This window comes from Gossypium arboreum, chromosome 10, assembly GCF_025698485.1.
Source record: "Gossypium arboreum isolate Shixiya-1 chromosome 10, ASM2569848v2, whole genome shotgun sequence".
Classification (NCBI taxonomy): domain Eukaryota; kingdom Viridiplantae; phylum Streptophyta; class Magnoliopsida; order Malvales; family Malvaceae; genus Gossypium; species Gossypium arboreum.
The window spans coordinates 148,385-175,731 of record NC_069079.1 but is presented as its reverse complement, the minus strand read 5'-3'; the positions used below and the strand labels follow the sequence as shown (position 1 = coordinate 175,731).

The 27,347-nt window shown below is 32.8% G+C and overlaps 5 protein-coding genes across 11 annotated transcripts; 4 read left to right on the top strand and 1 right to left on the bottom strand.

Moving 5' to 3' along the window:
- Window positions 1-759: 759 nt before the first annotated feature.
- Window positions 760-3,391, top strand: LOC108488061 (pollen receptor-like kinase 4). The gene is made up of 3 exons (XM_017792375.2): window positions 760-1,445; window positions 1,641-2,237; window positions 2,616-3,391. Exons 1-3 carry the CDS (start codon window positions 791-793, stop codon window positions 3,287-3,289), a joined length of 1,926 nt encoding a protein of 641 aa, XP_017647864.2. The 5' UTR covers window positions 760-790; the 3' UTR covers window positions 3,290-3,391.
- Window positions 3,392-5,826: 2,435 nt separating this feature from the next.
- On the top strand, window positions 5,827-9,952 carry LOC108488854 (U-box domain-containing protein 52-like). The gene is made up of 9 exons (XM_053020543.1): window positions 5,827-6,148; window positions 6,265-6,359; window positions 6,433-6,554; window positions 6,634-6,884; window positions 7,035-7,330; window positions 7,707-7,808; window positions 8,318-8,740; window positions 8,877-9,635; window positions 9,736-9,952. The coding sequence occupies exons 1-9, from the start codon at window positions 5,986-5,988 to the stop codon at window positions 9,748-9,750; spliced, it is 2,226 nt and encodes a 741-aa protein (XP_052876503.1). The 5' UTR covers window positions 5,827-5,985; the 3' UTR covers window positions 9,751-9,952.
- A 961-nt stretch (window positions 9,953-10,913) lies between these two features.
- Window positions 10,914-17,065, bottom strand: LOC108489325 (YTH domain-containing protein ECT2-like). Of its 6 annotated transcripts, none has more exons than XM_053019882.1 (9): window positions 16,832-17,059; window positions 14,955-14,998; window positions 14,687-14,852; window positions 13,848-13,927; window positions 13,253-13,762; window positions 12,384-12,926; window positions 11,943-12,155; window positions 11,292-11,654; window positions 10,914-11,018 (listed from the first exon to the last, which is right to left on the bottom strand). In XM_053019882.1, exons 1-9 carry the CDS (start codon window positions 16,857-16,859, stop codon window positions 10,989-10,991), a joined length of 1,977 nt encoding a protein of 658 aa, XP_052875842.1. In that variant the 5' UTR covers window positions 16,860-17,059; the 3' UTR covers window positions 10,914-10,988. The 6 variants fall into 6 exon arrangements, with proteins under 6 accessions (XP_052875842.1, XP_052875843.1, XP_052875844.1 ...); XM_053019883.1 differs by having other exon boundaries at window positions 13,848-13,924; window positions 16,832-17,058; XM_053019884.1 differs by having other exon boundaries at window positions 14,961-14,998; window positions 16,832-17,058.
- Window positions 17,066-18,336: 1,271 nt separating this feature from the next.
- LOC108488820 (uncharacterized) lies at window positions 18,337-19,520 on the top strand. The gene is made up of 3 exons (XM_017793105.2): window positions 18,337-18,604; window positions 18,685-18,905; window positions 19,217-19,520. Exons 1-3 carry the CDS (start codon window positions 18,515-18,517, stop codon window positions 19,518-19,520), a joined length of 615 nt encoding a protein of 204 aa, XP_017648594.1. The 5' UTR covers window positions 18,337-18,514.
- Window positions 19,521-21,970: 2,450 nt separating this feature from the next.
- LOC108489089 (myb family transcription factor PHL6-like) lies at window positions 21,971-27,281 on the top strand. 2 transcript variants are annotated; one of them, XM_053020040.1, is made up of 9 exons: window positions 21,971-22,134; window positions 22,395-22,423; window positions 23,669-24,351; window positions 24,590-24,794; window positions 25,091-25,167; window positions 25,874-25,913; window positions 26,041-26,116; window positions 26,494-26,563; window positions 26,696-27,281. In XM_053020040.1, the coding sequence occupies exons 3-9, from the start codon at window positions 23,803-23,805 to the stop codon at window positions 26,978-26,980; spliced, it is 1,302 nt and encodes a 433-aa protein (XP_052876000.1). In that variant the 5' UTR covers window positions 21,971-22,134; window positions 22,395-22,423; window positions 23,669-23,802; the 3' UTR covers window positions 26,981-27,281. The 2 variants fall into 2 exon arrangements, with proteins under 2 accessions (XP_052876000.1, XP_017648855.1); XM_017793366.2 differs by lacking the exon at window positions 22,395-22,423 and having other exon boundaries at window positions 21,973-22,134.
- The last annotated feature ends 66 nt before the right edge of the window (window positions 27,282-27,347 follow it).

Genomic DNA, 27,347 nt, shown 5'->3' with positions numbered 1-27,347 from the left:
ACTTAATATTTTTAATTAATGATCTAGAATTTATCGCATTTACTAGTGAAAATGTATTTTATTTTCAAAATAATATTATATTGTAAAATAAAAATAAGAAAGTAAATTTTAAAAAGTAATTGTCTTTTCTTAAGAATTATTCGCAATGAAAATTATAAAAATTAAGAAGGGGAGAATAAATAGACACACCATAAGATTAGTATAATGATATGTTACGTGTAAATCTAGAAAAATTTTTAGGGTCAAAATTAAATTTTAAATTTTAAAATTTATATATCTTTATAATTTTAAAGAATTAAATCAAAATTTTATTATTTTTAAAAGTTTTAAAGTATAATTTTACTTTTACTAATTTAAAATTTTAAAAGGACCTAAATAGAGAAATTTATATTTTAGGGGCGGGCCTAGATACACAACTTATATGACATATAAAAATCATTGGGATGGATAGTTATTAACTCCCAACCTTTTTTTTCATAAATCGTAAATTCATGTATATTAAGTATAAGGATTTTGCTTTAGCTTTTTATTCTTTAATAGGTTAAACCTCCCTAACGTAGAGTGAACAATCAAAGGTTGTCCTTATATTTCTCCTAACCCATATGCATATAGTTTTAGTTCAACTTTAACAAATAGAAATAGTTCCTCACTAACTTCTATTATTGTCATTTTTCACTCCAACTTACATAACCAACCCTAAGATAAAGAGTTCATGCATTAATCTAAAAATTCAATATTGTTGATTTATTATATAGAGTAATAATTTTTACTTAGTCCTTTCACCTTTGAGATGATGAAGATGACAATACTGGGGACTCGCATTACAATTCTCTCTTTATGGTCATTGGTCATTGTCTCATTAGGTGATATGGGTGATACTGAAAATCTTTTGAAATTCAAGGACTCATTAGCAAATCCTTCATCTCTTAGGAATTGGAATGCTTCCACTAGTCCATGTAAAGGAAGCATGGCTAATTGGATTGGTGTGATTTGCGTTAAGAATAAAATATGGGGTTTACAACTGGAAAATATGAATTTACGAGGATCGGTGAATATTCAAATTCTTGACAAGTTGCCTACTTTACGTATTATAAGCCTCATGAACAATAATTTCGAAGGCATAATGGTTAATATACGGAAACTGGAAGCATTGAAGGCATTGTATTTATCGAATAATCGTTTTCATGGTGAGATTCCTGATGATGCATTCGAAGGGATGAGATCGTTAAAAAAAGTGTTTTTGGCTAATAATGCTTTTTCGGGTAAAATTCCATCCTCCTTAACAGTGTTACCTAACCTTGTGATATTGAGACTAGAAGGGAATCAATTTGAGGGTCATATACCGGATTTTAAGCAAGAATTGAAGGTGGTGTGCTTGGCTAATAATAAATTGGAAGGTCCTATCCCTAAAAGCTTAAGCCGAATGAGTGCAACCATGTTCTCAGGTAATTATTAATTTTACACATTATAAATATATATATTTTCTCGGAAGAGAACAGACAAATTTCAAAACCCAATTTTGCTTTCACAAAGTTTGCAATAATTGCTTTTAGAAAAATGTGAAGTTCTTGAACATCAAATATATTCTCAATCCTTATATTCTTTCAAACTTCTAAAATTTAGTCCCTTTCATTTTGCAGGCAACAAGAATTTATGTGGGAAACCATTACAAGCATGCGCTTCCTCTCCACCTAGACCTCCTCTTTCGTCAAAAGAAAAAACACTATCTTCAGCGAAAATAGCATTGATTGTGTTATCCACAGCATTACTATTACTCATCATAGCAACACTCATTCTATCCCTGACTTGGAGGACCCATACAGAGTCTCAAAAAGCAAACGTGGTGAATGAGGCAAAAAGGGTATCTAAAAGTGGGAGCATGGTGAAAGCAGCAGGTTTCGACCATGGATCGACATTGATGTTCTTAAGAGAAGGTACCCAAAGGTTCGATCTACAAGACTTGTTAAAGGCATCGGCTGAGGTACTTGGGAGTGGGAATTTGGGGGCATCGTATAAGGTTGAAATGGAGAAAGATGACGGGATTGTTGTTGCAGTGGTGAAAAGGTATAAACAAATGAATAATGAAGGGAAAGACGAGTTTTATGAACATATGACGAGGTTGGGGAAGTTGAATCATAAAAACTTGTTGCCTCTTATGGCTTATCATTATATGAAAGAGGAGAAATTGTTGGTTTCTGAATACACCGATAATGGTAGCTTGGCTACTCACCTTCATGGTAATCTTTCTTTTCCTATACCTCTTTTATTAAAAGATATAATGTTGCTCAATTTCTTGTTTTAGCTTTGGGATTTTGATCCTATATTTTAATTTGACATCTGTTTATTTTATAATGTATAGTTAACTATATCTGCTTAAAATGTTACTAAATTATGTCAATTATTGGCAAAGTAACTGTAAGGTCCCTCTATTATTAGATGCATCAGTTTAGCCCCTGATTGTTAAAAAAAATCAAATAAGGTCAAATTTTATAGTACATAGAATAGTTTGATCCAATCGTTATAATAGAAGGACCTGGAAAGTAAAGGGACCAAAACCAAAATTTAACCTAATTTTTTCACGTACTTGCTAACTGATATTCATTGATTTCTTCCAGGCAACCCTTGTGAAGATAAACCAGGTCTTAGTTGGCAAACTCGATTGAAGATCATAAAAGGTATAGCTAGGGGTTTAAGTCATCTATACAAGGAGTTACCCACCTTAATACTACCCCATGGCAATTTAAAATCATCCAACGTACTTTTAGACCACACATTTAAGCCATTGATGTGTGATTATGGGTTAACACCATTGATCAACCAAGAACAAGTTCATATGTTCATGGCTGCTTACAAATCACCAGAATATGCTCTAAAAGGTCGTGTTAGCAAGAAAACCGACGTGTGGTGTTTAGGGATATTGATTTTAGAGCTGTTAACGGGTAAGTTCCCAGAGAACTATGTGCAGCCAAAGTATGATAGTAAAACAAATTTAGGCAGTTGGGTGAAAGAGAAAATGAGCAGTGAATCAGTGTTTGATGATGGGTTATTGGGAATAAAGGGTGATAAAAGGGATGAAATGATGAGTTTTTTAAAGATTGGGTTAAAGTGTTGTGAAGAGGATTTGAATAAAAGACCTGAGTTGAAACAAGTGGTGCAAGAGATTGAACAATTGGGTGATGATGAAGATGAAGATGAAGATGAAGATGAAGATGATGATGATGATGATGAGTTCTGTTCTACTATATGTGAAGTGAATGCAAGTATATGCAGCGAAAAATGTGAAAGATGAATGGTTAGTTTTTATGGACTAAATTGAATATATGAATATTTTAAGGATTTTTTTGTGTTGTAATTGTTGTGTAGGATGGGAAATGATATAATGTAAATGCAAAACTGGAAACATGTGCTAGCTAGTTATGTGCATCAAATTCTTGTAAATTCTTGTAAATTCATGAGAAGCTTAGTAGGGCTAATAAACAATGTGGTTTATGCATTCTACATTTCAAAGTAATTTTGAACTTATTTCAAATTTTTAAAATTTTAGCGGATTTGAATATAAATATTATATAATAATTAATTTAAAAATATTATAATGTGAAAATTAAAAAATATATTATAATATAAATTTGAGTGGATTTATTTAATATATATACCACATAAAATTAATTTTAAAATAATTTACAATTCTAAATATTTAAAGAAAATATGTTAAGTTGTGCATGTTAAAATTTTAATAAAAATTAAACTATAAATAAAAACTTTTTTTGTATATAAAAGAATATTGGTGAGTCTAAAACAGTTTTGGATTAGTTATTAATAAATATAGGTAAATTTAAGAAAAATTAATATTTATATTTAGGTTAAGTTAAACTTGAGCAAATATGAAATATAATAATACTATATGTTAACCTAAATCAGTTGCTAATTAATAAATTAAGTAGTGACAAAAGTGACTAGGGAAGTTGGATACTTCTTCAAGCACTGCGAAGCACAGAACAAAAAATAATGGACATAAAGGTTGTTTACGTAGTTCGATTTTCCTAAGACTATGAAGCCTAACTCAATGATAAATATTCACTATCTTCAAACACTTACAACAAGTTAACCTAAATGTATCACACCTTAATGAAATTTCCTTGCTTTTGAATCTTTGAAGGCTAAAACTCTCACCACCAAATTCACCCATGTAAATTTTGTAAAATTACTGGGGTTTTTTGCAATTTTTGTTATATATTTTTATATTTTTATTTATTTTGTATGATTTAAAAAATATTTTTACAATTTTATTAGAATTAGGTCCAAATTGAGATAATTTGTAAATGTTAAGGGTTAATTTCTTTATAATTATGACCAATTTGATAAAATGTACAATTGTTGAGAGCTAAATATATTATTATATTAATTTTAAAATTATCACATCATCAATTTATCACATACTTAAAAGCACATAATGGAAAAGGACAAAAATAAAAGAAACCCAATAAGTTGTAACCAATTTAAAACTTTTTTTTGTAGTTGAGTGATAAAAAATATTGACCATAGTTGGATGACCCAACCCAATTTACTCTAAATACTATTATATCAATACATTTAATTCTTTCCAAGTAAATACTAAAATTTGAAATTAGTATATTCTTATATCTCTACCATAATTTAGACTCAACTGAACCTCCCATTAGACCTCCCAAGGCTCAATAAGTGACATAATTGGATATACCTATAATACTTCAATGATTAACATGGTAAACGGACTCCTCTCCACTTTAAAAAATCCCAATACACTAAGCTCTCAATCACCTCTGCTCAAGTCCCTTTTCTATTCTAGCTCTTGGCCTTGGAATGGGTGAACCCACCTTTTTCCAAACTACCCCTCTCCTCTTTCTCCATCTCTGTTGATGTCGTGTATAAATATATACATAAAATTTTGTTAATAGTCCATAAATTACATGCAAGTTAGAATTTTGCTAATTTTAATATTTATGCTTTTTGAAATCTAACAGTAGTAGTTAAATCTATTCGTTTAAATTATGTTATTAGTCTTGTATTATGCACAAAATTATAAATTCAGTCCATGTCCTCCTATTTGATCATTCTTAGTATTTATATTTTTTAAAATTTGAAATTTCAATCTTGACACCAATAAACCTGTTAACTTCATTTACTACTTTTTTTCTATGATAGTAAAATGTGAAAATAACAAATAGATATTATATCACATATGTGATAATATATTTACCATATAAGATTTGAAAAATAACATAACTTAATAAATTTAACAATTATATTATGTTGACAACTAAAATTTCAATATTTAAAAAGTAAAAAAAATCAAATTAAAATACAACTATGCGCAAAATTGAAATCAAAATAAAATTATAAAGGTGTTAAAATTTGAACATGAATATAATATGTAGATTAAACACGTGGTGTTTTATGGTTTTCAAATTCTTAATGCACTATTTTCATGCAATACATAAGGTTGATTTCGTATTTGTGTACCATGTCCAAAATTACCAGTGAATATATCATGTTTAATCCTTGACTCCATTTACTACAAATGATGGAATTTCTTTTCTTAAAAAATTAAGGCATTTTTTTTTGGTTTTGTTTTTTGCTATATTATATACAACAAAATTTTGTCCCATTGATATAGAGAGAAAAAGGGAGACAATTTTGTGGCAGCTTTGTTAATTTAAAACATGTTTCGTAAGCACACAATTTTCGGTCAAAACACATATAATTTTTGAGGCTTTAATTTAACAACCAAAATAGAAAAAAAAACTAATTAAAATAAGAAAAAAGCAATTAAAATAGGAATTTGAGGAGGTTTTGGAGCTTTGAAAATTAGTTCTAAATAACAATAATTTCAATATTTGATATAATTTTTTTCTCTTTCATGATCTGGCTAGTTTTTTTTTTTCTTTGTTAATTAATTCTTTAAAAGTAGACAAAAAATAAATAAATAAATAAAGAAGAAGATAGAAAATGTGGAATCCAAAGGGAGGACAAAAGAGAGGAGCAGGGAATGGATTGGTTGCTGTGGCCATTGATAAGGACAAAGGCAGCCAAAATGCTCTTAGATGGGCTGTGGAACACCTTCTTTACAGAGGCCAAGCTGTTGTTCTTATTCATGTTACTAAACCAACATGTATGTCGTGTTTTCTTTGTGTTGGACAATTTATGTTTTGAGGTATTAAAAATGTTGATCTGGTCTGGAGATGGGATGTTATTATTGCATGATGAGAAAATATTTGATTGGTGCAGATGAAACAAGCTCACTTGCTCCAACTAAATATACGATGGATAGGCAAACCAAGGAATTGTTCCTGAGTTTCCATTGCTTTTGTACTCGAAAGGATGTAAGTTTTAAGTTGTTTTTTATTATATGAAATGGTGTTTCTGAATTGGATTGTTTTGGGTTGACAACTGCAGATACAGTGCCTTGATATCATACTCGAAGATACAGATGTTGTAAAAGCATTGACAGAATATGTATCCCATGCTGCTATCGAGAAATTAGTTCTTGGTGCCGCTTCTAGAAGTGGATTTATGAGGTATTCCCACACTTGCATGGACTTAGTATGTACCTATGGCTATGGATGGTTTTAAGCAAGTTGGATTTTCGATTCACAGGAAATTCAGAGCCGATATTCCCAGCTGTGTAACCAAAGCCGCACCCGATTTCTGCACTGTCTATACAATATCCAAAGGGAAGGTCTCATCATTACGAAACGCCTCTCGATCAGCTCCATTTTCTTCTCCACTTATTGATCAAATCAGGAAACTAAATAATAATTTTTCTGATCCTAACCTAATTAATGCTGCTGTAAAAGCAGGTTGGTTTCCTCCAAAACTACTTTTAAATCATTGGGGAGTCACTAAATATTAGAATCTTTGAATATGCAGCTGCTGATAATAAGGCTATGCTCAAGCCTCGTTCCTCATTTGAAAGCGGTTCCAGGTAATAAGCCTTGGGCATTCATTATGATAAATATGGGTTCATCAAGTAACCATGATTCACAAATGCAGGTCACCACCGTTGCCAAGTACAACAAGGCCGAGCTTGTTGAAAGCCTTTGCTGATTATCCGGAATCGGATACCGATATCTCCTTCGTTAGCTCCGATAGACCCAGCACCGATCGGAACTCTTCCTTGATGTTCGATTCCTTCATCGATTCCACCAAAAATTCACGCTTGTCAATCAGTACAGATTATAGCATGGGATCGTTGCGTTCAGGAGCCAGGTGGTCCGAAAGTAATATACCTCCACAAAATTTCTCCTCTGTGTCATTTGAAAGTGGAAGATCATCTTGTTCATCTCAGAATCTGGTACTTTCAAATCACTCCCCATTTGCTTTAAAATTTATTCTCTATACATTTTTCAAATGATTCGTAACCACTACCTTCCTCACACGTTCGTCCAGGGCGATGCTAGCCCAAAAATCAATAATTGCCAAGTATTTATAAAATTTTAAATTAATTCAGTCCCTCTTAAAATTTAAAACACAAAATTTAGTTATGCTCTCTCGAAAAAACAAATATTTATAGTTTAATCATTTGAAAATTGTAAAATTTTATATTAATACAGAAATAAATTCAAAAATTTATAATTTAAATTCAACCCCTCCAAAAAACAATCCTACTTAATTGTGTATTTGATGAAGATGATTATTTCTCGGTTATCTTTAAAAAAAAAAAAAAGCAGGATGAAGTTGAAGCTGAAATGAGGAGATTGAGACAAGAACTGAAGCAAACAATGGAATTATACAGTACTGCTTGTAGAGAAGCCTTGACAGCAAAACAACAGGTAAATGATGAATGTCACTCATTATTTACAACCGCTCCGACACCCATGTTGGAAACATGGATATAGGAATAGCTTGCACCGATCATACGATACATCTGAACACGAGCAGCATAGTTTAGAAATCAGGATAAAAATATCATGTAGACTTTTAAATTATGATTCAAATAATATTTTATCTTTTCTATTTAAAATAAATTAATTAATTCTTATAATTTAGTTTAAAAAGTAAATTAATATTTATTTAATAAAATTTCATTCAATTGTACAGTTTAAAACTAATGTTATTAATAAAATAACCCAATAATAACACATGACATAAGTGTATCTAATATTGACGCTGAATTTTAATAGTAGAAATAGATAGAAATTTTAATATTCATTTAATATTCAAGAATTAATTTACTTAATTTTTAAATAAAGAAAACAAAATACAATCTAAATTTTAACAATTTTAGTTAAGTGATCTACATGATTCTTTTCCTAAAACTTAATGAGAGATTGAAATTTAGGCAATGGAGCTGCACAAATACAAGAACGAAGAAGAACAAAAATTGGTAGAGGCAAGACAAGCTGAGGAAGCAGCAATGTCAGCTGTAGAAGCAGAGAGAGCAAAGTGTAAGGCCGCTATTCAAGCAGCTGAAGCAGCACAGAAACATGTTGAAACCCGAAAATCATCCACTTTAGATGGTGAAACTCTAAGAGAAACAATGGAAATCAAGAAAATGTTGGAAGCTTTATCCGATAGCAAAATCCAATACCGGAAATATACGATTGAGGAAATCGAGGAAGCTACCGACAACTTTTCTCCATCTCGGAAGATCGGAGAAGGAGGTTACGGGCCTGTTTATAAGTGTTACCTTGATCATACACCGGTTGCGGTAAAGGTTTTACGTCCAGATGCTGCTCAAGGGAGGTTACAATTTATGCAAGAGGTATGTACTACTTTAAACGACATGTATTATTTGATGATTGTATGGTAGGTTTTCGGATTGCATTGAGTTATACATGAACCGGAACAACCTACATTGTGTCCCATACAATCTGTAACATTCGAGTATCGTTGCGCAGATCGAAGTATTGAGCTGCATTCGCCATCCGAACATGGTGCTTCTTCTCGGTGCCTGTCCCGAGTTTGGCATTTTAGTCTATGAATACATGAGCAATGGAAGCTTAGAAGATTGCCTATTTCGTAAAGGGAAAATGCCGGCGTTGTCTTGGCCAATCCGATTCCGAATAGCTGCAGATATTGCCATAGGCCTGCTTTTCCTCCATCAGACAAAGCCCGAGCCCATCGTGCATCGCGACCTCAAGCCTGCCAACATCTTGCTAGATCATAACTTCGTTAGCAAAATCGGTGATGTCGGGTTAGCTAGACTAGTCCCTGCTGTTGCTGAGAACATGACACAAGTACGCGTAACTTCGGCAGCTGGTACATTTTGCTATATCGATCCGGAATATCAACAAACAGGAGTGCTGGGTGTGAAATCGGACATATATTCACTAGGAATCTTGCTACTTCAACTTATAACTGCGAAGCAACCGATGGGACTGGCGCATTACGTGGAGCAAGCGATAGAGCAAGGAACACTTTTTACGGAGATGTTGGACCCTGCGGTGCCGGATTGGCCAGCCGAAGAAACAATGGAACTAGCAAAGCTGGCACTTAGGTGTGCTGAACTTAGGCGTAAAGACAGACCAGATCTTAGCAAAGAAATTTTACCATTGCTTGCTAAACTCAGAGATATGGCAGATGAGAAAATGGCTAATTTGCGCTTTGCTGGTAGTCCTGGAGCTTCTCCTAAATATAGCCAGCATTCTATTTCACAGGTGAATTTCGATTTTCGTCTCCTTTTTTATTTAATTTTTCATCCACCGCTTAATATTTTGTGTTTTCATTTGTATCATTGAGATTCTTTTTTGTTTACAGAGTGAAACGGACTGACAATGGCGGTTTAGGATTGAATTTCAGACACAAAAAATAACTAGCTGAAGGGGATATGTTCCTTTTTTAGTCATCCAACTAATTTTCTGCTTAGGGTTTTTTTCTTGGGAAATTTGCAAATTAAAAATGTAATTAAACTGCAATTTTTTGGACTTGTTATTTGTTATTTTTTCTCTTTAAATAAAAATATTATTTGATGAAAGTTATGACATATTGTTATCGTCTAACTCTTCTTATTCAACACATAATTGAATACAGATATAAAAATCTCTCTTCAAAAACCTTTTAAAAATATTAAAGAAAATAAAGTATGTACTGGTGTTTGATATTATTCAAATTTAAATAATTGAAAAAATTATAGATAAAGAAAAATAAGAAATATATCTTACTTTTTATTAAGATAATCCGAATATAATATCCGACATAATTAATTTTAAATTGATTTTCTTTATTTTTGATTCACATGCTTAGATACCAAGCTTATATATAATTCATGTTGGTACAATAAAACTTTCATTATCAATACATTTATCATTTCTATTCGCATACGTGGTATCATCCCAAAACAAAAACTTAAATGAAATATCATAGCTTTCGTTTTTATAAGAAAAGAAAAAACCGTGATGGGCGCACTTACTTGGTCTGAAGACAAATTAACAGGTAAATTCTTTGAAGGTATTATAGTGTTACGAAATCTAGATAATTAACGATCTTATTAGAGACAAAAACAACATCAAATGTCTTACTCTCATGTATCGGGAAAAAAAAAAAACGATGATTTCAGCTCTTAAAACTCTATCACACACCCGACCCCACCCAATATTGAATATAAAAACCTTAAGATTTGTTAACTGTCAAATTTTAAAAAGTATTGGAACTTCTTTTTGGCCATCAGAATCACTTGGATTAAGTCAATATAATATTTGCCACAAGGGAAATTTAGAAAAAAAGGTTGCCATTTGTTAGATAGATATTACATATCATGTTTAAATAAAGATATTTCTAACAGACATTTGGATTGGGATGAAGAGTAGAAGCAAAATTAATACTTTGGATTCATGGAAAAACAGTTATGATGATGATGATGAAATACATACATTAAAGACAGCATTGTTGGGAACAAGAATATTCCCGGACACAGATAAAATGAAGGGGGTCAAAGGTTCCACAACATCAATTGTTGTATTCTTTTTTATTAAACTACCTGCAAAGATGGGGGAACTTTACAAAGCATGAAATCAGCCCATTATCTTCACTATTATACTCACCTGAAAGCAATGGTAGAATGCAAGGAATGAAGAAACTAATGACTACTGTTAAAGAAACAAAGAAAAGCAAAAAACAAAAACTAATGACTACAGGCAAATATTACATATGAAGCACATCAGCCCCATAATAGACCTTGTTCGACTTCCAATGCTCTCCAAAGGAATTTCACCAACATCTCACAAAATAAAATAAAAAGGAAAAAAAGAAGTTTGTGTCACATACAGTAAAGCAAGGCTGCCTGAAATACCCAGAATGCTTATTTCTTAACTTGCCTGACCAGAAGAGACGGCTGCCGTCATAGCATCTTCAAGTTTAACCCTTGCAACTTTCGAACCATCAGAAGCAGAACTTGTTCTCTCAATGGCGGTGCCATCTTTATTGCCATCATCCAAGCACACAACTTGAGCAAAGCTCTTTGACATCTGCTTCATGAAGTCGTTGGATAAAGAGACGGCATTTCTATGCTCAGTTTCTCCTACAACCCCTACAGACATGAGACTAGCTTGTTGTCTAGCCTTACGCTCCTGCATTGCTTTCTGCCTGTCCTCGTAGAAGTCAAAATCATCCAGGATTGATGTATCAGTTTCAAAACTTTTAAAGATGTTCAACATCTCAATTCCTTGCTCCAGTCTCACCTGCATAATTTATGTTCAAAACAAAAGCAAAACAAGTGTGTCATATAAGTAAGAACTCTTTAATTGGTAAAATCATCTAATTCCTCAAAAAGAAGACTGGAATAACAAAAAGTCCTTAATTTTATCGTTTTCTCCTAGCTACGCCCCTATACTTTTATTACAGTCAAGCCCTTAACCTTTATGTATTTTAGCTGTCTAACTAAAAAGCAGTTCAACAATTTGAAAACCAGAACACATTTAAATTACTGAACCGTGTCATTTATAACAAATGGTCATCTAAAAATATACCTCCTGAGTGTCTCTACTGTTAGTTACTGGCTTATTATCATTATTTTCCAGTATGATGTGACGGAACTGACTGTTTGGAACATCTTTGATAAAATGCCATTTAACAGGGAACTGCCCGCTCCATTTATCTTGCTGCCAGTAATCAACACTCTTGTCAAAATCAACAGGTCCAACCATTTCAGCAACCCCACAGAACTGAGCGCTAGCATTTACCTGCAATAATTTTACAATACAAATCAATGGAGATGAACAGGGTGGAAAGGAACATGCACGGAGTACTAGAAGAATTAACAATGAAACTAAAGAATTACAATTGTCTTTCAATATGAACAAGCTTTAGTATCTTGTTCATGGCATCTCCAAAGGACCCAAGAGAATCATGGATTAAACTGGCATAAATCAAGTAAATAGAAGAATGTCTAAATTCTAATATATATTTACCGAAAAGAAGAGAAAGACCGGGCAAGGATCTTGGTTCTCCTTGGCCTCACGATATGCAGCATCCAACTTTTTGTTCCCATTAGGTGTGCTAGCCCACACACCATATTTGATACTTTTGTGAACATTATCTTCACTGTATGACTTGATTATAAAGAACTTAGCATTCTTGTAATCAGTTGAGAAATCTGGCCTGTTGTATGACTCATCATGGATCTTGGATAAAGATTTGTTGTTTTTACTATCATCAATGGAAGAACTATGTTCAGCTGTGATTTGATTCTTGGGTTTTGAGGCCCTTGGTCCTCGGTTTTGCTCACTAAGGATATCAAGAGCACCGTTACACCCACATAGGGGGGCACCACTGCCCCTTCCACGCCGTCTGTTACTATCAAGTGATAGCCAGCCCCTACTGTTTGCACCCAAACTAGGAATTGATGCACTTCCAAAACGGGGATCTTGGTTGAGGTCACTTTGCATGAAGCCTCTGTTATAGGAGGTCACACCGGATCCTAACTGATAAAATAACCTTTGCTGCTGAGATGCCTGGGGAAAAGAATCAAAATTAAGACGGTAACTTTTTTTCTTTTTTTTTGGGGGGGGGGGGTGTGGAATGTATCAAATTCCAATACTAGCTTCACTAACTAACTACAATGACAAGCATCATTCCACAAATCTTATTTCTTTGAATAAATTTAACAGCTAATGAAAGATAATAAATGGGATTAGATAATCATAAACATCTATTATGGAAGCTAAGAAAGTTAAAAGAAATATAAATTTAGACATCTTCCAATTTCCAAGCATGTAGGTTAATATATAAAAATAATATATAATTAGATCCCCAAAAGTCAATTAAAAAATATAGATACCATTGGAACATTCTGCCCAATTGGCCCAAATGGCTGGGGAGATACTGCTGGAGATATGGGAGTCAAAGATCTCTGTCTGTCAGAAGGCTTAGACCAATCTGACCAAAGTCCTCCAGACCTTAATCCATCAAAACCTTGCTGTGAATCATTAAATCCTAGGTTACCAGGATTTCCGGGGAAACTGCCTCTACCGAAAGAACCCAATGGAGTGTTATAACTGGGCCTTGGTCCAAAAAGCATGTTATCACCTTGTTGGTCAATGCTAACTAAGGTGGTTAGCTCTGGTTGTGAAACTGTAGTAGGTGAACTAATATAAGGCATACTTGGAGGAACTAACTGCTGATAATATGGTGGCCCTGAGAATGGGAATTGCTGAGGAGAGTACAACTGTGCATCACCACCTACAGAAGGCAAAGGTGTAGTGACTGGGGAATATGGTCCATATGGCATTTGCGGATTGTAGCCATATCCAGGGTGGAAGACTAGCGATGGATTGTCATTGTAGACACCCTAATTAAGATAAAGATGTCACAACAAAAGACGGAAAGCTTAATCATTGAAAGAAAATTAACATGATGAAAGGAGAGATCCTGACCATAGATCCAAGTTCTAGTCCGTCAGCATTTACATATGGTGGATACTCATCCCATTCACCAGCGGCATTGTCATACCCTGCTTTTCAATTTGAAAAAAAGTGTCTCAGGTTAACTTCTACTTCGAACATCTAGTAATGACAAACTGAGAACCACATTGCATTTGAAAATCAAAGGTTTCTCCTACTCTTTGATCAAAAAAATTGCTCTTTTCCACAATTTTCAAAATACAGAAATTACTGAAAGTAACATGCACCATCAACTATGCAACTCTTACTAATATAAACAGGATTTAAACAAGAACTAATAAAAGAGTTAAGCATCTTAAAATGCTACATTTACAACTACAATGAGTTTCAGCATTCAAATTAAAAAATCTATACCTTTCTAACATAAATGCCGAAGATGAAGACAAACTGAAATATTTGTTTCCTATTTCACATAGTAAACCCAATTAGAAATTAAACTAGACAAAAGTTATTTGGTTCTTATTGATATGGAAACTTAAGACTTCTTTTTTTATATATTGGTCCAGGAGCAAATGACTTGCATTGATATCAATCTACAGTTGGCATCAGGTCCAGGGTTCAAATCCTGGACAACCATTTCCCTTCTTCCTAAAATTGGCCCAAAAAAAACTAGAACACATGGATCAGAGTCTGATATATCCAGGAGTTACTGTAATAATAGCAACTTAGCATTGAAAGAGAAAATGAATGCTCTTTTATGGATCTCGAATGCACAAAAAAAAAAAAAAGGGATCTTCGACTGAAACTAGTACATAAAAGATTCAGCCAGACTGGTCCAGCTTTAGAATAGGTCGAGAAGACAGAATATTAACCTCTGTAGTAGAAAGACTGTGCCTGAGGGGCATATATTGTAGGTGAGTAGACATTACGATCTCCAGTTGAACCAGATTGACTAGTGCTATCCCTCGGATGACCTATTGGGGCAGTATCATGGGAGGAGTTAGGAGAAACAGACATCTCATTTTTTGTTGAAAGTGGCTGCGTAAGAGAATAATATGTGAAGGTCATTAGTAAGAATAATGTTCTTGACATGGTCAAACAGAAACAAATAGAACGGAAGGAGTAATATTGTTAACTCACAGTTACCTGCTCCTTCACACTTTCAGGATCAGCACGTTGCTCTTCTGCATCCATGATCAGTATGCTCAGTGACTAAGTAGTCTTAGAAACACAGGCAGTACAAACTATTGACCAACCAAAGCTAAATTCGAGGATAGGTAAACTTGAAGCTATGAAAATGTGCGCACAAATCCACACGTGCACACCTATGCACACATTATAAATAGAAAACATGAATACATTTTAAAGCACAAGTAGTTGCTTTACAATCAAAATGCTTGGATTAGCATTTATTTTCTTGCAGGAAGACAACATCAAAATGATACAGCACAAAGCCAAAAGCCCATAAATACTACTAAAGAACTAGCGAGCCACCAAATACAAGATAAATTGGATGAAGCCTCTTTTATGAAGACAATGATGTACATATCATCTCATTTTCTCCAGGCCTAAAACAGAAACAAGATAAAAAAAGACAGATATAAACTCGGTAGTGTACTCTAATGGACCTAACAACTCACCTTTAAAACCAAATACCACCTTGCCTGCCAACTCCGGAAAACTCTTCCAATTCTAAATCATTGACCCTCAGTAACTCAAAGCCTTATCCTCAAAACTTTACTAGGCCAACCAGTACACCCACCACTCCTAACTGGATCATCCAGCTATCCACACTAGCCTTTGAAAGGCAGTGTATAGCCTACCACCTTCAGCACACCTTCAGCACACCACTAGACAAAAGTTCGTATGCCACAGAAGCTGCCATCAAGATCCTCAAATTCTATCTAGTATCCACATTGAGTTCAAGCTAGAAAGAAATTGACGGCATACAAGGAAATAAGTGAAAGGGATTTTGAGGTTGGTGACCGGATTTACCTTAAGCTAAACAGAAGCTGCCTGATGTAAAAGCAGCTAGATATTGCAGACCTTTCAAGTGTTGGAGAAGGTTGGTAAAGTGGAAATACAGGCTGCAATTACCTCTATTCTCTAAATTAGTCCATCCCACGTGTCCTGTACATAACTCAGAAGGCAACGGGGCAGCCAACCCACTCAGGCACATTTACCTATAACGACAGATATACTTGATAGAAGGATGGTGAAAAGGGGAAATAGTAGTTGTGGTAATCCAACATGGAGATCCTTTATGAATACCTTGGTTTAATCCCTGAGGACAAGGACTGGTAATCCAACATTGGGGTATTTGATATAAGTCAATTAGTTAGTTCATTTCTGGTAAAGTTGATTGGCTAAAGACCTACCGATATTTTGAAAACCATGCACAGAGATCCTAAGAAGACGGCACAAAGCTGGAAGTGGCTAGCATTAAGGAGCATTCATTAAATAACAAAAAACTCATTCTCTCAAATTTCTTTTTTCTTCTTTTATTTTTGAAGAACTCTTTTTCTTCTCCTACACTATTCCCTTGTTTTCTGCAGATTCCTGCAGTAGAAATACTTGTTTCTGCTATTCTTGGTTTGAGTAAATACCATTTTGAATCTTAAAGTATCAAAAGGTCAAATACATCACAAAAATTAATCCAATTTTCGGAAACAGCCTACAAATCGAAGGGGGAAAATGAATATAACAAAGAAGAGCAGAATTTTGCAATAATTCCTTTCAATTAACAAGACCCAGATCCCAGATCTTAATAATAAGACCAAATTCCATCTCCTTTACCTAGACCAAATCAAACCAACACAGTAAATCAATCGAAGATCCCCAAAATTCAGCAACAGTAAATAAATAGGATAAAATAAAACAAATTGACCTATCGAATTCCAATTGACATGACATAAGAACGAGACTGAAACCCCATGAATCAAAAGACCCAGAGAAAAAATAAGCCAGAAATAACAAAAGATCAAAGAGAGAGAGAGAGAGAGAAAGAAATAGAATACCAGGGGTACGATCTGACGTTGCCGCCATGAATCTTCTGTAAAACAAACAAAATAAAATAAAAGAAAAAAGAAAGATTGCCTTCAAGAATCTAAAGCTAATCTACAGATGCAGGCTGTATCTTTCTATTTCTGTTTTCGTATATAAGCATCTCCCATCCTCTTTCGTTTTACTTATTTTAATTAATTAATTACTTTAAAAGTGGATTTAGTTTTAAAATGTAAAACAATAAATACTAGCAATTATTTATTTAAACAATGGATTTAAATAATAATTTTAAATTTTATCATTTTATTAAAATTATATTTTAATTATTATTGAATCAGGATTAAATCAGTCAATCGAGCAAAAAATTAACAGATATATTAAGTCTGACAAAAACAAATTGAATTTGAGTTAACCACTTAACAACTATTAAATTCAAAATTTGAGATAAAAATCAATTTATAATTTTTGATGAGGTTGGATTGACGGTAGACCAAAAATCGACTATCCCTCTTTGGTTTTTAAAACATTAGTTACAAATGGGTTAACGCACAATGGTGAATTAAAAAAATAGGATTTAATTAAAATGATAAAATTGTTTGTTTTGAAATTGAATATTTTAAAAAAGGTTTATTTAGAGAAAATTTTCATTTAATTTATTAAGTTGTTAAAATTATTATATTTTCTTTTCTGTTCGTCTGCACTAATCGAAAGTTTACATTTATCTTTTTCTTTCATAATTCAATTTCTCTTATGAAATAGTTTTTAACATTAAAAAAATACGTACCCAAATCCAAATAGCTTTCTTTTTTAACCTCTGACATTGACAATCAAGCTGACTTAGATCTAATGTATGTTCTTTTACTTGTCGATGGATACTGATCCATCGTACCAATCATCGTTTGGAACTTGCTAGCCAGACATTTTAAAAAAAAAGTCATTGATTTAAATAAAGATTTTAGAATGTCTAATGACTTAAATAAAAACTTTCAAATTATTTGGTAACCTTTTTTATTTTTTTAAAGTCGAGTGACTAAAATGTAAATTTCCTAATAGTTTGTGAATTTTACTCTATATTATATACACGGGCGGATTTAGAGGGGCCGGGGGTAAAATTTTTATTTAGCATTTAAATTTTTAAAATTTTCAAATTAGTAAAGGTAAAATTATACTTTGGCCTCCTAAAATTATAAAAATTTGATTTAATCCTTTAAAAATAATAAAGATATAGACTATAAAAAATTAAAATTTTATTCGACCCCTTAAAATTTTGTTTTGACTTCGCCTCTGATTATATATCGAATTAATCCATTTCCAATAGCTTGTTCCAGTATTTTCTTTATATAGTGTTTAATAATTTAAACTTATTTAAATAGTTTTAATAGTATAGGAATTAATTTAATTTAATACAAGGGTATAGGTCATTTCCAATGGTTATTGTTTTTAAAAATCAAAATTTCCGGTGCGTTAGTTGTATATTTATGTGATGTATGGGACAAAAGTGTAGTGAAATTTCAAGCTTTGGTTACCACAAAAAACAAAAAAAAAAAACAAAAACAAAAAAAAGCAAGGAGGGGGCGAAGATATCCATGATGTCTGACTGATGATTTCTATGAATTGATACAATAACATTTAATCATCCTATTTCTATATATATTGATTATGGTGTTTTATGTTTTGAGTTCATCACCTAGGTCACAATGGCGATAGACATAAAAACAATGGCCACTACCGTTGCAGTTTTTGGGGTCTTATCTCTCTTATTTGGAGTAATTGCTGAGAACAAAAAGGTTCCTTCATCTTCTTCTTCCTTTCCATTTTCTCTTCAATATTCTTGTTGGGTCCCATTAAATTTATTTCTATGTTACAGCCGGCATTTGGAAATCCAGAAATTCAGACATCACCCCTTCGAGTAATTTGCAACTATCCATCGGATCCCACTGTTGTTCTTGGTTTCTTATCCATTGCATCACTCACTACTTCAGTTGTGCTCGGATATTACTCTGTGTTTTATCCTTACAATTCCACATCTGTTCCTTATTATGTCTTCTTACGATCCATCCCTTTCTTCGTCTTTTTCCTCATCACCATGTGAGTCTCTATATACTCTTTAACATTGATTTCGTAGATTGATATTTACCATAATTTTTTTGAAATTGTGATAGTTTCTAATTATTGATTTGTTGTTCAACCTATTTCAACTTAATTCGAGATAAAACTCATTTATTCAGGTTTTAGTTTAAGCTTGAATAGCTAAGCTCTAGTAAAAAATAAATTAAATTTTAAACTAGATATTTATAGCTTAAAATAAAAGTAAAACTTGATTAGATTATGTCGACTTTAAAAATAATGGAGCAGTTTGTGTTTGGGTAGAATGAATGTAAAAAATTGGAAATCTGCAGGGGACTGTCGATGTTGGGAGAAGGGATGTTAACATGGGTAACCATCACAGAGCTCCTTCATTTAACTAACAACATTCATAAAGACATGAAGACCACATGTCCCACTGCCAAGACCGGTTTGTTCGGCGGCGCCGCTTTCATGTCCCTTAATGCTTCGCTCTTCTGGTTGATATGTCTCATGCTTGCCGATGATGTCCGAAAAGACTACTTTGTAGAACAAGGCGACAGCAAAGCTCAGGTTTTCATAACAGACGACGCCGATGACAAGAAGCAGCAGTCCCACAATGAAGAAATTATGTATTAGACGAAGGCTTTCTTGCTTTTATATTTTGTTTTAAATAATTATGTAGAATCCAACCAAATCATGTCTTTGGGCTTTTATACGCCCTCTTTTTTATTTTAACACTTTTCCTACTTCAAAAAGTAGAAGATTCATACCCAAAACGATAAATAGCCCATTTATTATTGTTATTAGCTAGTACGGGGTCGTAGTATCAATAAAAAGCTTGTAATTAAATATAACATTTATAATATTGTGGAGGTGTTTATATTAGGAATTAGGTTATATTTTAATTTTTTTACTAAAAAATGGGCAATTAAGTCTTTTTACTTTATATTAAATAGCAAGTTGATTCTTTTGTTAAATATTTCATCTATTTATGCTGTTAAAAATTGGTCATTATACGTCAGCATGATATATATATAGCACGTCACGTGTTTTGGTTATTTTGTTAGGCATATCAGTTTTTAACAATATAAATAGATGAAATTTTAATAGAAATGACTAGTTTATTCTTTGATTTAATATATAGTGATTAATTTACTATTTTTTGAATAGAGGGAACAAAATGTAATCTAATTCCTAGTACAAGATGTTTCATGGTACAATTACCTTGATAAATATATTAGACTGGAGTGCAATTGTTTATAAATTCAAATTTGGGATGTAACTATTTGTATTTATACATGTGTGATGGTTGAATAACTATTATAATTGGTGAGTCTATTAAATTTAGTGTCTCAATTACGTGTTCCAAATTATATAATAGGTAAAAATGAAGTTATATTAGTCTTTTAATTTTTTATTATATAATTACTATTTGTATCATCAAATATCACATATAAAATTAATATGTAAATACATATACCAGTAAATTAGAGGGTATGATTATTATTCTAATATTGAAACTTTCTAACCATTTTTTTTCATGCTGAAATACAATTTTCAGATTCTCTTTTTAGGTAATGGCTGCCTTTATACCAGAAAGGAATCTTACAAGTGCAGAATTTCATCAAATTTATTAAGAGGAATACATAAATAAATCAGATTGAATCCTAAACGTTTCTTTGTTTATCCTTTGCATGAAATTAAATAAAAAAACCTAAAACATAAGAAACAAAGGATTTTTAGGTTTCAACATCATTAGAATTATTATGTTAAATTTGTTGATATTATATTTTAAAACAAAAAATATTCATGATTATAAAATAAAATAAAATGTAATAAAATAATTTTAATGATATTAACAATTAAAATTAGATAAAAATAATTTTTTTAAAATATAAATATATGAAAATACAAGCATAAATAGAAAATTAAGCAATTGGGAGTATCCGAATAAAAAAAAGTGTAAATGATATAATTGATGTAGTTTTAGGAAATGTTGAAATAAGCCTTGATTATGATTATAATATGATACTTATAAACATTTTAACACTAAAAGGATTAATTGGGTATCTATATTAATAATAGACAAACCTAATTTATATGACCACCTTCATAATTATAGTAAGATAAAAAGAATATAAAAGGGGAAACAAGAGGAATTGTTATACCCAAAAAGATGCTGATTAAGAGAAGACCCCACTAAGCTTACACCACAAAAAAGATCCAAGATTGTGACACATTGGCAACCGTTCCACTCCTTGACGAGCTATGTATCCATTTTCCTCTTCCCATTTCACCTTTATCAAACATGGCGTGGGGACAAGGCTGTAAATGATAAAAAGGGGCCAAATATGGAGCCTGTTTTTCAAACATGTTTTATAATAACAAATTTTTGCACACAAATTGCATCATCATCTCCGAGCTTCTTCACCTTAATGATTTAATGGACCCCTTCATTTAATATTCAAATGGTGATACAAATTTCAACTTGCACTAATGTGTTTGCTTGTCAATGTCACTCACATAAAATAAAATTATGAGTATTTAACCAAAAATCCACTATCAAACAACATTGGAATTGAAATTAAAGGTATTTGGAAAGAGGGAATTCACGGTCATCCATACAATACTAACTTTTGGCTAACACACTTCCTTTTCCTAATTGTCATGTACATCACTAACAAATTTATTGGCTGCCGTAATGTCCTTTTTCATAATATTATTTTTATAGAAATGTTTGAGAGTGATTTAACTCATACCTTTTTATATTAATAATAATGATGATATCAATTGAATAAACGTTTAATCACTTTCGGACCGACTATTATCATGTCACTATCATATCAATTTTTATATATAATATTACATTAAATCGAAATTATAGTATCATGTAATATATTAAATTAAAAATACCGTATAATATATTTTTTAACCTTTAACTGGTAAAAAAAAAACTTAACAAGGAAAAAAAAGCAAAAAAAAAAAAAGAAATGTTGACGTTAGCACCAGCACACAGTAGAATACCAAGTAGCAAAACATTGCACCTCATTGGTACGTGCATATCAGTATTTAATAAAGGCGCGTAAAATGATGATGCTGATGTAGTTTATCAATCATTCATTTTCTTTATAAAAACAAACGCTGATTGAGCGCAGCCAAATCTAGAAGAAGAAGAGTAGCTCTTTCATCTCATTACGTCTTTTCTATTTGCATTCAGATCAGAATTTTCATGGCAGAAGCCAAAAACTAGGTATGTGTAATTGTGTATACACATTTTTATTTACATGTGTTCTTATTTTTTTGTTTCTAAGATCTGTGTTGTTTAGTCATAAATTGAACCAGACAATATCAGATTCATTTGTCTGCAAAGATTCAACTAATTTATATCTCTTGCTTTCGGTCTTCTTAGCTGTATGTTTATATATGTATATGCATATATACAAATCTGGATAAGAATGGATGTGTATTATATAGGGGTCTTAATAACAAATCTGGCTTTTGTTTTGTCAGATTTTAATTCTCGGCGGGCTTTTTTTTAGGTAATTGGGATTTCAATGGCTTCCTTTGTTTTCAGAGTTTATATGCTACACCCAACACTCTCACACTAGTACAAAAGTTTAGAGAGATGTATTTGGGTGGAGGGTCAATTATGCATTTCAATTTGCTTTTGCAATTATGGTGATACAAACTGCTTTTTATTTGTATGTGGATGGTCCTGATTGGGTTTAAGCATACAAACAACTATCTTAGCAAAGTTTTTTTGAAGAACGGCTATAGAATTTTATGATGCTCACTCTTCTTTTTCGGTCCAAGTATATGGACACGTAGTTATGGGATATGACCTCCAAGTATCCTTGAAGTACACATACCTGTGCCCGAGCTCCAGTTACATAGGTGAAACTCACAGGATACCTCTTTTTGTTAGAATAATTATGCTTATAGGTTTGTGGTTATTATGGTGAATATATTGATATAGATTGCAAATGTTGAAGTTGTCAAAAAGCTATCATTCGTATGCCAAGTTGTTAACTGTAAACTTTTGCCTGTTGATCCCTTGGAGACATGAGATTCCTATTCTCCAATGTCCAACACTCTTCCGGACTGTTCTCTTCGTGTTTTGTTTTATCTACTTGAAGAATTTATATGATTGAGCTTATCTACTGAAAAAACCTTTTATGGTTCGGAGTTGCTCGCATGCATGATTGATGTTTATCTCTTTTGTTCAGCATCTGTTCTCTTTTCCACAACTCTAATTATGGAGTACTGCTAAATGTATATGTCTAGTATCATGTAACGGAGGTTTCATCATTTAATAGCATTACCTTAATGCCGGGCAGTCCAACACTGCTTATCTGTAGGGAACCATATAATTTGGTTTTTAGTTCAGAAATCATGGTATCCATGTAATATTTGTCTGCTTATAGTTCATGTTGTTCCAATTCTGATAGTTTGAAGAATATGATATTTGTTTCATTGTTTCTGATGCAACTGATCCACAAATTTGCTCTGATATATAGTTGCACAGAATGATAAAGCATATATCATGATGATGATATTGAAGAGAAGGTTCATTTTTGTATGTTAAGCCTATAGCAATTGACCAAGACATTTGATCCTTATATGATCTTGGTGGGAGGCATTGTATGCATATAAAGTTCAGTTCTGAGTTTCCTTTTATCGTCTCAATCATTTGGTTAATCGGATTTTAATGATGAAATATATTTGTTTTCTTGGTTTATTCAATGCTGTTAAGCTGAGTGCTTAGTTTCTGTTGTGTTTTCCAGGTCCTTCTCTGGGAAGGAAGGATTACGTTTTTTGTTGAGTTCAGATCAACAGAACTGAATCAGATTTGAAGTTCTAAATATTTTGAAGCATGTAACCTTTGGTGACAACAGCGTGCAGTCCTTGCATCGGGCTTATGACACAAAGTGAGCCTAGCAAGGGAATTGGAGAGCCATATCCTATAGCAGCATTTCCAGCTCATAAGATTCTGAGCATACAATCCGAAGGTCAATCACCGATGGCCGGTGAATGTTCATCCCGACTTTCTTTTCCCTTCAATTCTCCAAGGTCTGATGCTAAGAATGCATCTTCAAGTTCTTCTGTGTTCTGTACCAGTTTATATTTGTCATCATCGTCAACATCCGAAACACAACGGCAGCTCGGTAATTTGCCATTTCTTCCACACCCTCCCACATGCCACCAGTTCATTTCCTCCGTCGATTCATCAAAATCTCCGGCCGTGTTTAGTGAGGATTTGAACAATCCATATAATGAGGGTCACTCTGAAATTATCATGAAGGACTTCCTTAATCTGCCTGCAGATGCTTCCTCTGATGGTTGCTTTTATGGTATGCATTGTGAAAGTGATGATTTTGGCATCACAACTGAGCAGTTAGAGTTACAGTTTTTGTCTGATGAACTTGACATTGCTATCACTGACCATGGAGAAAATCCCAGACTTGATGTAAGTATGTTCTTTGTTATATCTAATTGTTGATAACTATGATACTTGAGCTTAGGTGTGAGTGTTGGATATGAGTACGTTTTAAACTTGGATATGGTCATATTCCGTTATTCATGTATGAGCCAAAAAAACCTGGAGCAACGTAGGTTGATAATACCTATGTTGTATGTTGATGGGACATAATTGAGTCCAAGTGATATATATGTTTTCATCCTCTCTTGATTGCCTGGCAATTTAGGAAATATATGGAACATGTCCACCTTCATCAGCAAAGCCAACTGTAGAGTTGAAATGCAACCAAAACACTAATTCTGTTTCACCAACAATTGATGGTCCTGCAATGTATGGAGCAGCTGCGGCCGTTCTAAAGCCAAGAATGAGATGGACTCCTGAGCTGCATGAGCGTTTTGTTGAGGCTGTCAACAAGCTTCATGGCCCTGAAAGTAAGTAGCTCTTTTTCCCACTTTTTCATTTTTCAGATATGGATATAGTAGGGCTAAGCAGAAAAACCGAGAAAACCAAAAACTGATTTCAAACGTAGTGTTGGGTTTGATTTTCGGTTTTTATTTAGAGTAATAGTTATATAAATTCAAGTTGGTTTTTAGTTCAGAAGTTAAAAAAAACTGCAACCAAATTCATCTATATTTTCCATTTAATTTTTAAAAGATTTTAAAAATTTTAGGATATAAAAATAAATGTTCCATATTCAAAAAGCTCATTATATGAATGCATGATGCAGAGGCAACCCCAAAGGGTGTATTAAAGCTTATGAATGTTGAAGGTTTGACTATCTACCATGTGAAAAGCCACTTACAGGTACTTAAGCAATTCTATAAGATGATTTTTCATATATTTGTGTCCGAAACTCTTATTAAATACATATTTGTATGAGTATAGATTTATGTTTTTTAAGGATTAGGGATGTAAATTATACATTACTGCTCGCAAGTTCTCAGCCTCGGTTTAGAAAAAATTTGAATTTTACTTGGTCATTATCTATTGAACTCTTTCCTCGCGAGCTATTGAGGGAGCCAATTCAAGTATCCTAATACTTGGGTTTGGCTTAGACAATATTTAAATTTTGCTCAGTTATTGTAGAGTTGAACTGGAGAATATCGAGCTATCGAGTGAGTCGAATGTCCTAATACTTAACTCGCGGCCTTAATGGAGTTTTTTTTTTTCTTTCCTAAAATATATATATTTTTAGTTTTAATTAATGGTGAAAATTTCAACTCCAACTTAAGAACAAATTATCGAGCTTGAAGTCAATCGTGAGATCATCATCTCAAATCATGCTTGAGCTTTGAAAATAAAACTCGATAGAGCTTGACCTTTCAATAGATTAAGCTTAGCTTGATTATACCCTCCCAAAAATCCTTCAAATACAAAATAAAAATAAAAATAAAAAAACCTTATGAAATTTTTTAACTTATTCATTTTAGATACTCCATATGCAACACTCACATGAATAATTAAGCTATGTTCTGAGCAGTAATATTGATATAATCTTTTAACTCTACAGAAATATCGACTTGCCAAATATATGCCAGAGAAAAAAGAAGGTAATTGATTCATTATCTGCAGAAGTAAAGCAAATTCGGCTAATGAATATCCGAATTTATGCTTTTCATATTCTTCTAATGTAATGCGCAAGCTTTTACACGTTTTTTGGCTTTTTGAACTTTTCAGAGAGGAAGACTTCTTCTAGCTCTGAAGAAAAGAAACCAGCTTCAAGCAGCAATGAAAGCGATGGAAAGAAAAGAGGGTATCTCTTGCATTTTTTTCTTTTTCTTTTTCTTGAATAAGATTACTCATGATAACGGGTCAAACATCTGCATTTTTTCAGATATCCAAATCCGCATTAGCTGCTTTGAGATCCAAATATGTTTATATCTGCAATAATTTGAATATTATTATCTAAAATTGAATTCGACTTAGATAACATTATCCATTGGATAGAATATATAGATATCCAAATTCATTATCTGCAAAACAAAGTAAATTTGGATAGTAAATATCCAACGGTTAAAATCAATATCGGTTCCAAATTTGTAGTAGATATTAATTTTAATATTATTTGAATCTAGAAAAAAAAAATAGAATCTACACGTAAACTAATGGTTTTTCGTCATTTGTGAGCAGGGGAATGCATATTACGGAAGCTTTGCGCATGCAGATGGAAGTACAGAAACAATTGCATGAACAGCTGGAGGTATTTATCATGTTCGTAGCTGAATGTACCAATCAATACGACACAATTGAGTCCGATTTAAGTAGCTTTGTTATTTGATTGGTTTGAATTCAGTTGATATTCTATTTCTGTATGTATTTGAATAATGCACAGCTACAAAGGTCGCTTCAGTTACGCATAGAAGAACATGCAAGATATTTGCAGAAGATGTTGGAGGAACAGCAGAAAGCTGGCAATGCCTTAGTTCCGAACCCAAACTCCGAACTGCCATCAAGGATTGCATCAGAAACCGAGCCTTGTGAGTCCAAAACCGAGTCACCAACATCTCTACCATCAAAGTATAAAGCTCCCAATGTGGAGGAATGTAAACTGAAATCAAGTCCGAAAAGGCTTCGTATGGACGAAGCCGAGGCCGAGGTAGAAAATCCCGAGCAGTAACAAGTGGGAATTTTGATTTGGTTTTGTAGATCCATCCACAGTAGAAAGGTAGTGATTGAATTTAGGACGTATCTATGGCACCTGGGAAATTTGGACAGGAGCAAATTGTTTCTGGTCTGGGTCAAGCTATTGATTTTTTATTTCCATTATTCCTAATGGATCAGCTAAGCTTCACTTTCGATATTTTCATTACAAGATCCAGATGGTGCTCATATATGTTAATTTGTGTATTCTATGTCATGCTTACGCTTTTTTTGTATTGTTGTGTCTATCTGTTGTATAATATAAAATCTTCTGTTAATCTGTTATGGACTTTATACATACATACATAAAGCAGCAGCAGCAGCAGCAGCAGCAGCGTTTTCCA

Coding starts and splice junctions, on each gene's coding strand:
- LOC108488061 (XM_017792375.2), top strand. CDS start 791: ATGATGAAGATGACAATACTGGGGACTCGCATTACAATTCTCTCTTTA. Junction 1,446..1,640: donor GAGTGCAACCATGTTCTCAG/GTAATTATTAAT, acceptor TTCATTTTGCAG/GCAACAAGAATTTATGTGGG. Junction 2,238..2,615: donor CTTGGCTACTCACCTTCATG/GTAATCTTTCTT, acceptor GATTTCTTCCAG/GCAACCCTTGTGAAGATAAA.
- LOC108488820 (XM_017793105.2), top strand. CDS start 18,515: ATGGCGATAGACATAAAAACAATGGCCACTACCGTTGCAGTTTTTGGG. Junction 18,605..18,684: donor TAATTGCTGAGAACAAAAAG/GTTCCTTCATCT, acceptor TCTATGTTACAG/CCGGCATTTGGAAATCCAGA. Junction 18,906..19,216: donor GTCTTTTTCCTCATCACCAT/GTGAGTCTCTAT, acceptor GGAAATCTGCAG/GGGACTGTCGATGTTGGGAG.
- LOC108489089 (XM_053020040.1), top strand. CDS start 23,803: ATGACACAAAGTGAGCCTAGCAAGGGAATTGGAGAGCCATATCCTATA. Junction 25,168..25,873: donor ATGTGAAAAGCCACTTACAG/GTACTTAAGCAA, acceptor TTAACTCTACAG/AAATATCGACTTGCCAAATA. Junction 25,914..26,040: donor TATGCCAGAGAAAAAAGAAG/GTAATTGATTCA, acceptor TGAACTTTTCAG/AGAGGAAGACTTCTTCTAGC.
- LOC108488854 (XM_053020543.1), top strand. CDS start 5,986: ATGTGGAATCCAAAGGGAGGACAAAAGAGAGGAGCAGGGAATGGATTG. Junction 6,885..7,034: donor TCATTGGGGAGTCACTAAAT/ATTAGAATCTTT, acceptor AATGCAGGTCAC/CACCGTTGCCAAGTACAACA. Junction 7,809..8,317: donor CCTTGACAGCAAAACAACAG/GTAAATGATGAA, acceptor ATTGAAATTTAG/GCAATGGAGCTGCACAAATA.
- LOC108489325 (XM_053019882.1), bottom strand. CDS start 16,859: ATGGCGGCAACGTCAGATCGTACCCCTG. Junction 12,927..13,252: donor TTGGGCAGAATGTTCCAATG/GTATCTATATTT, acceptor TCTTTTCCCCAG/GCATCTCAGCAGCAAAGGTT. Junction 11,655..11,942: donor ACAGTAGAGACACTCAGGAG/GTATATTTTTAG, acceptor TAAATTATGCAG/GTGAGACTGGAGCAAGGAAT.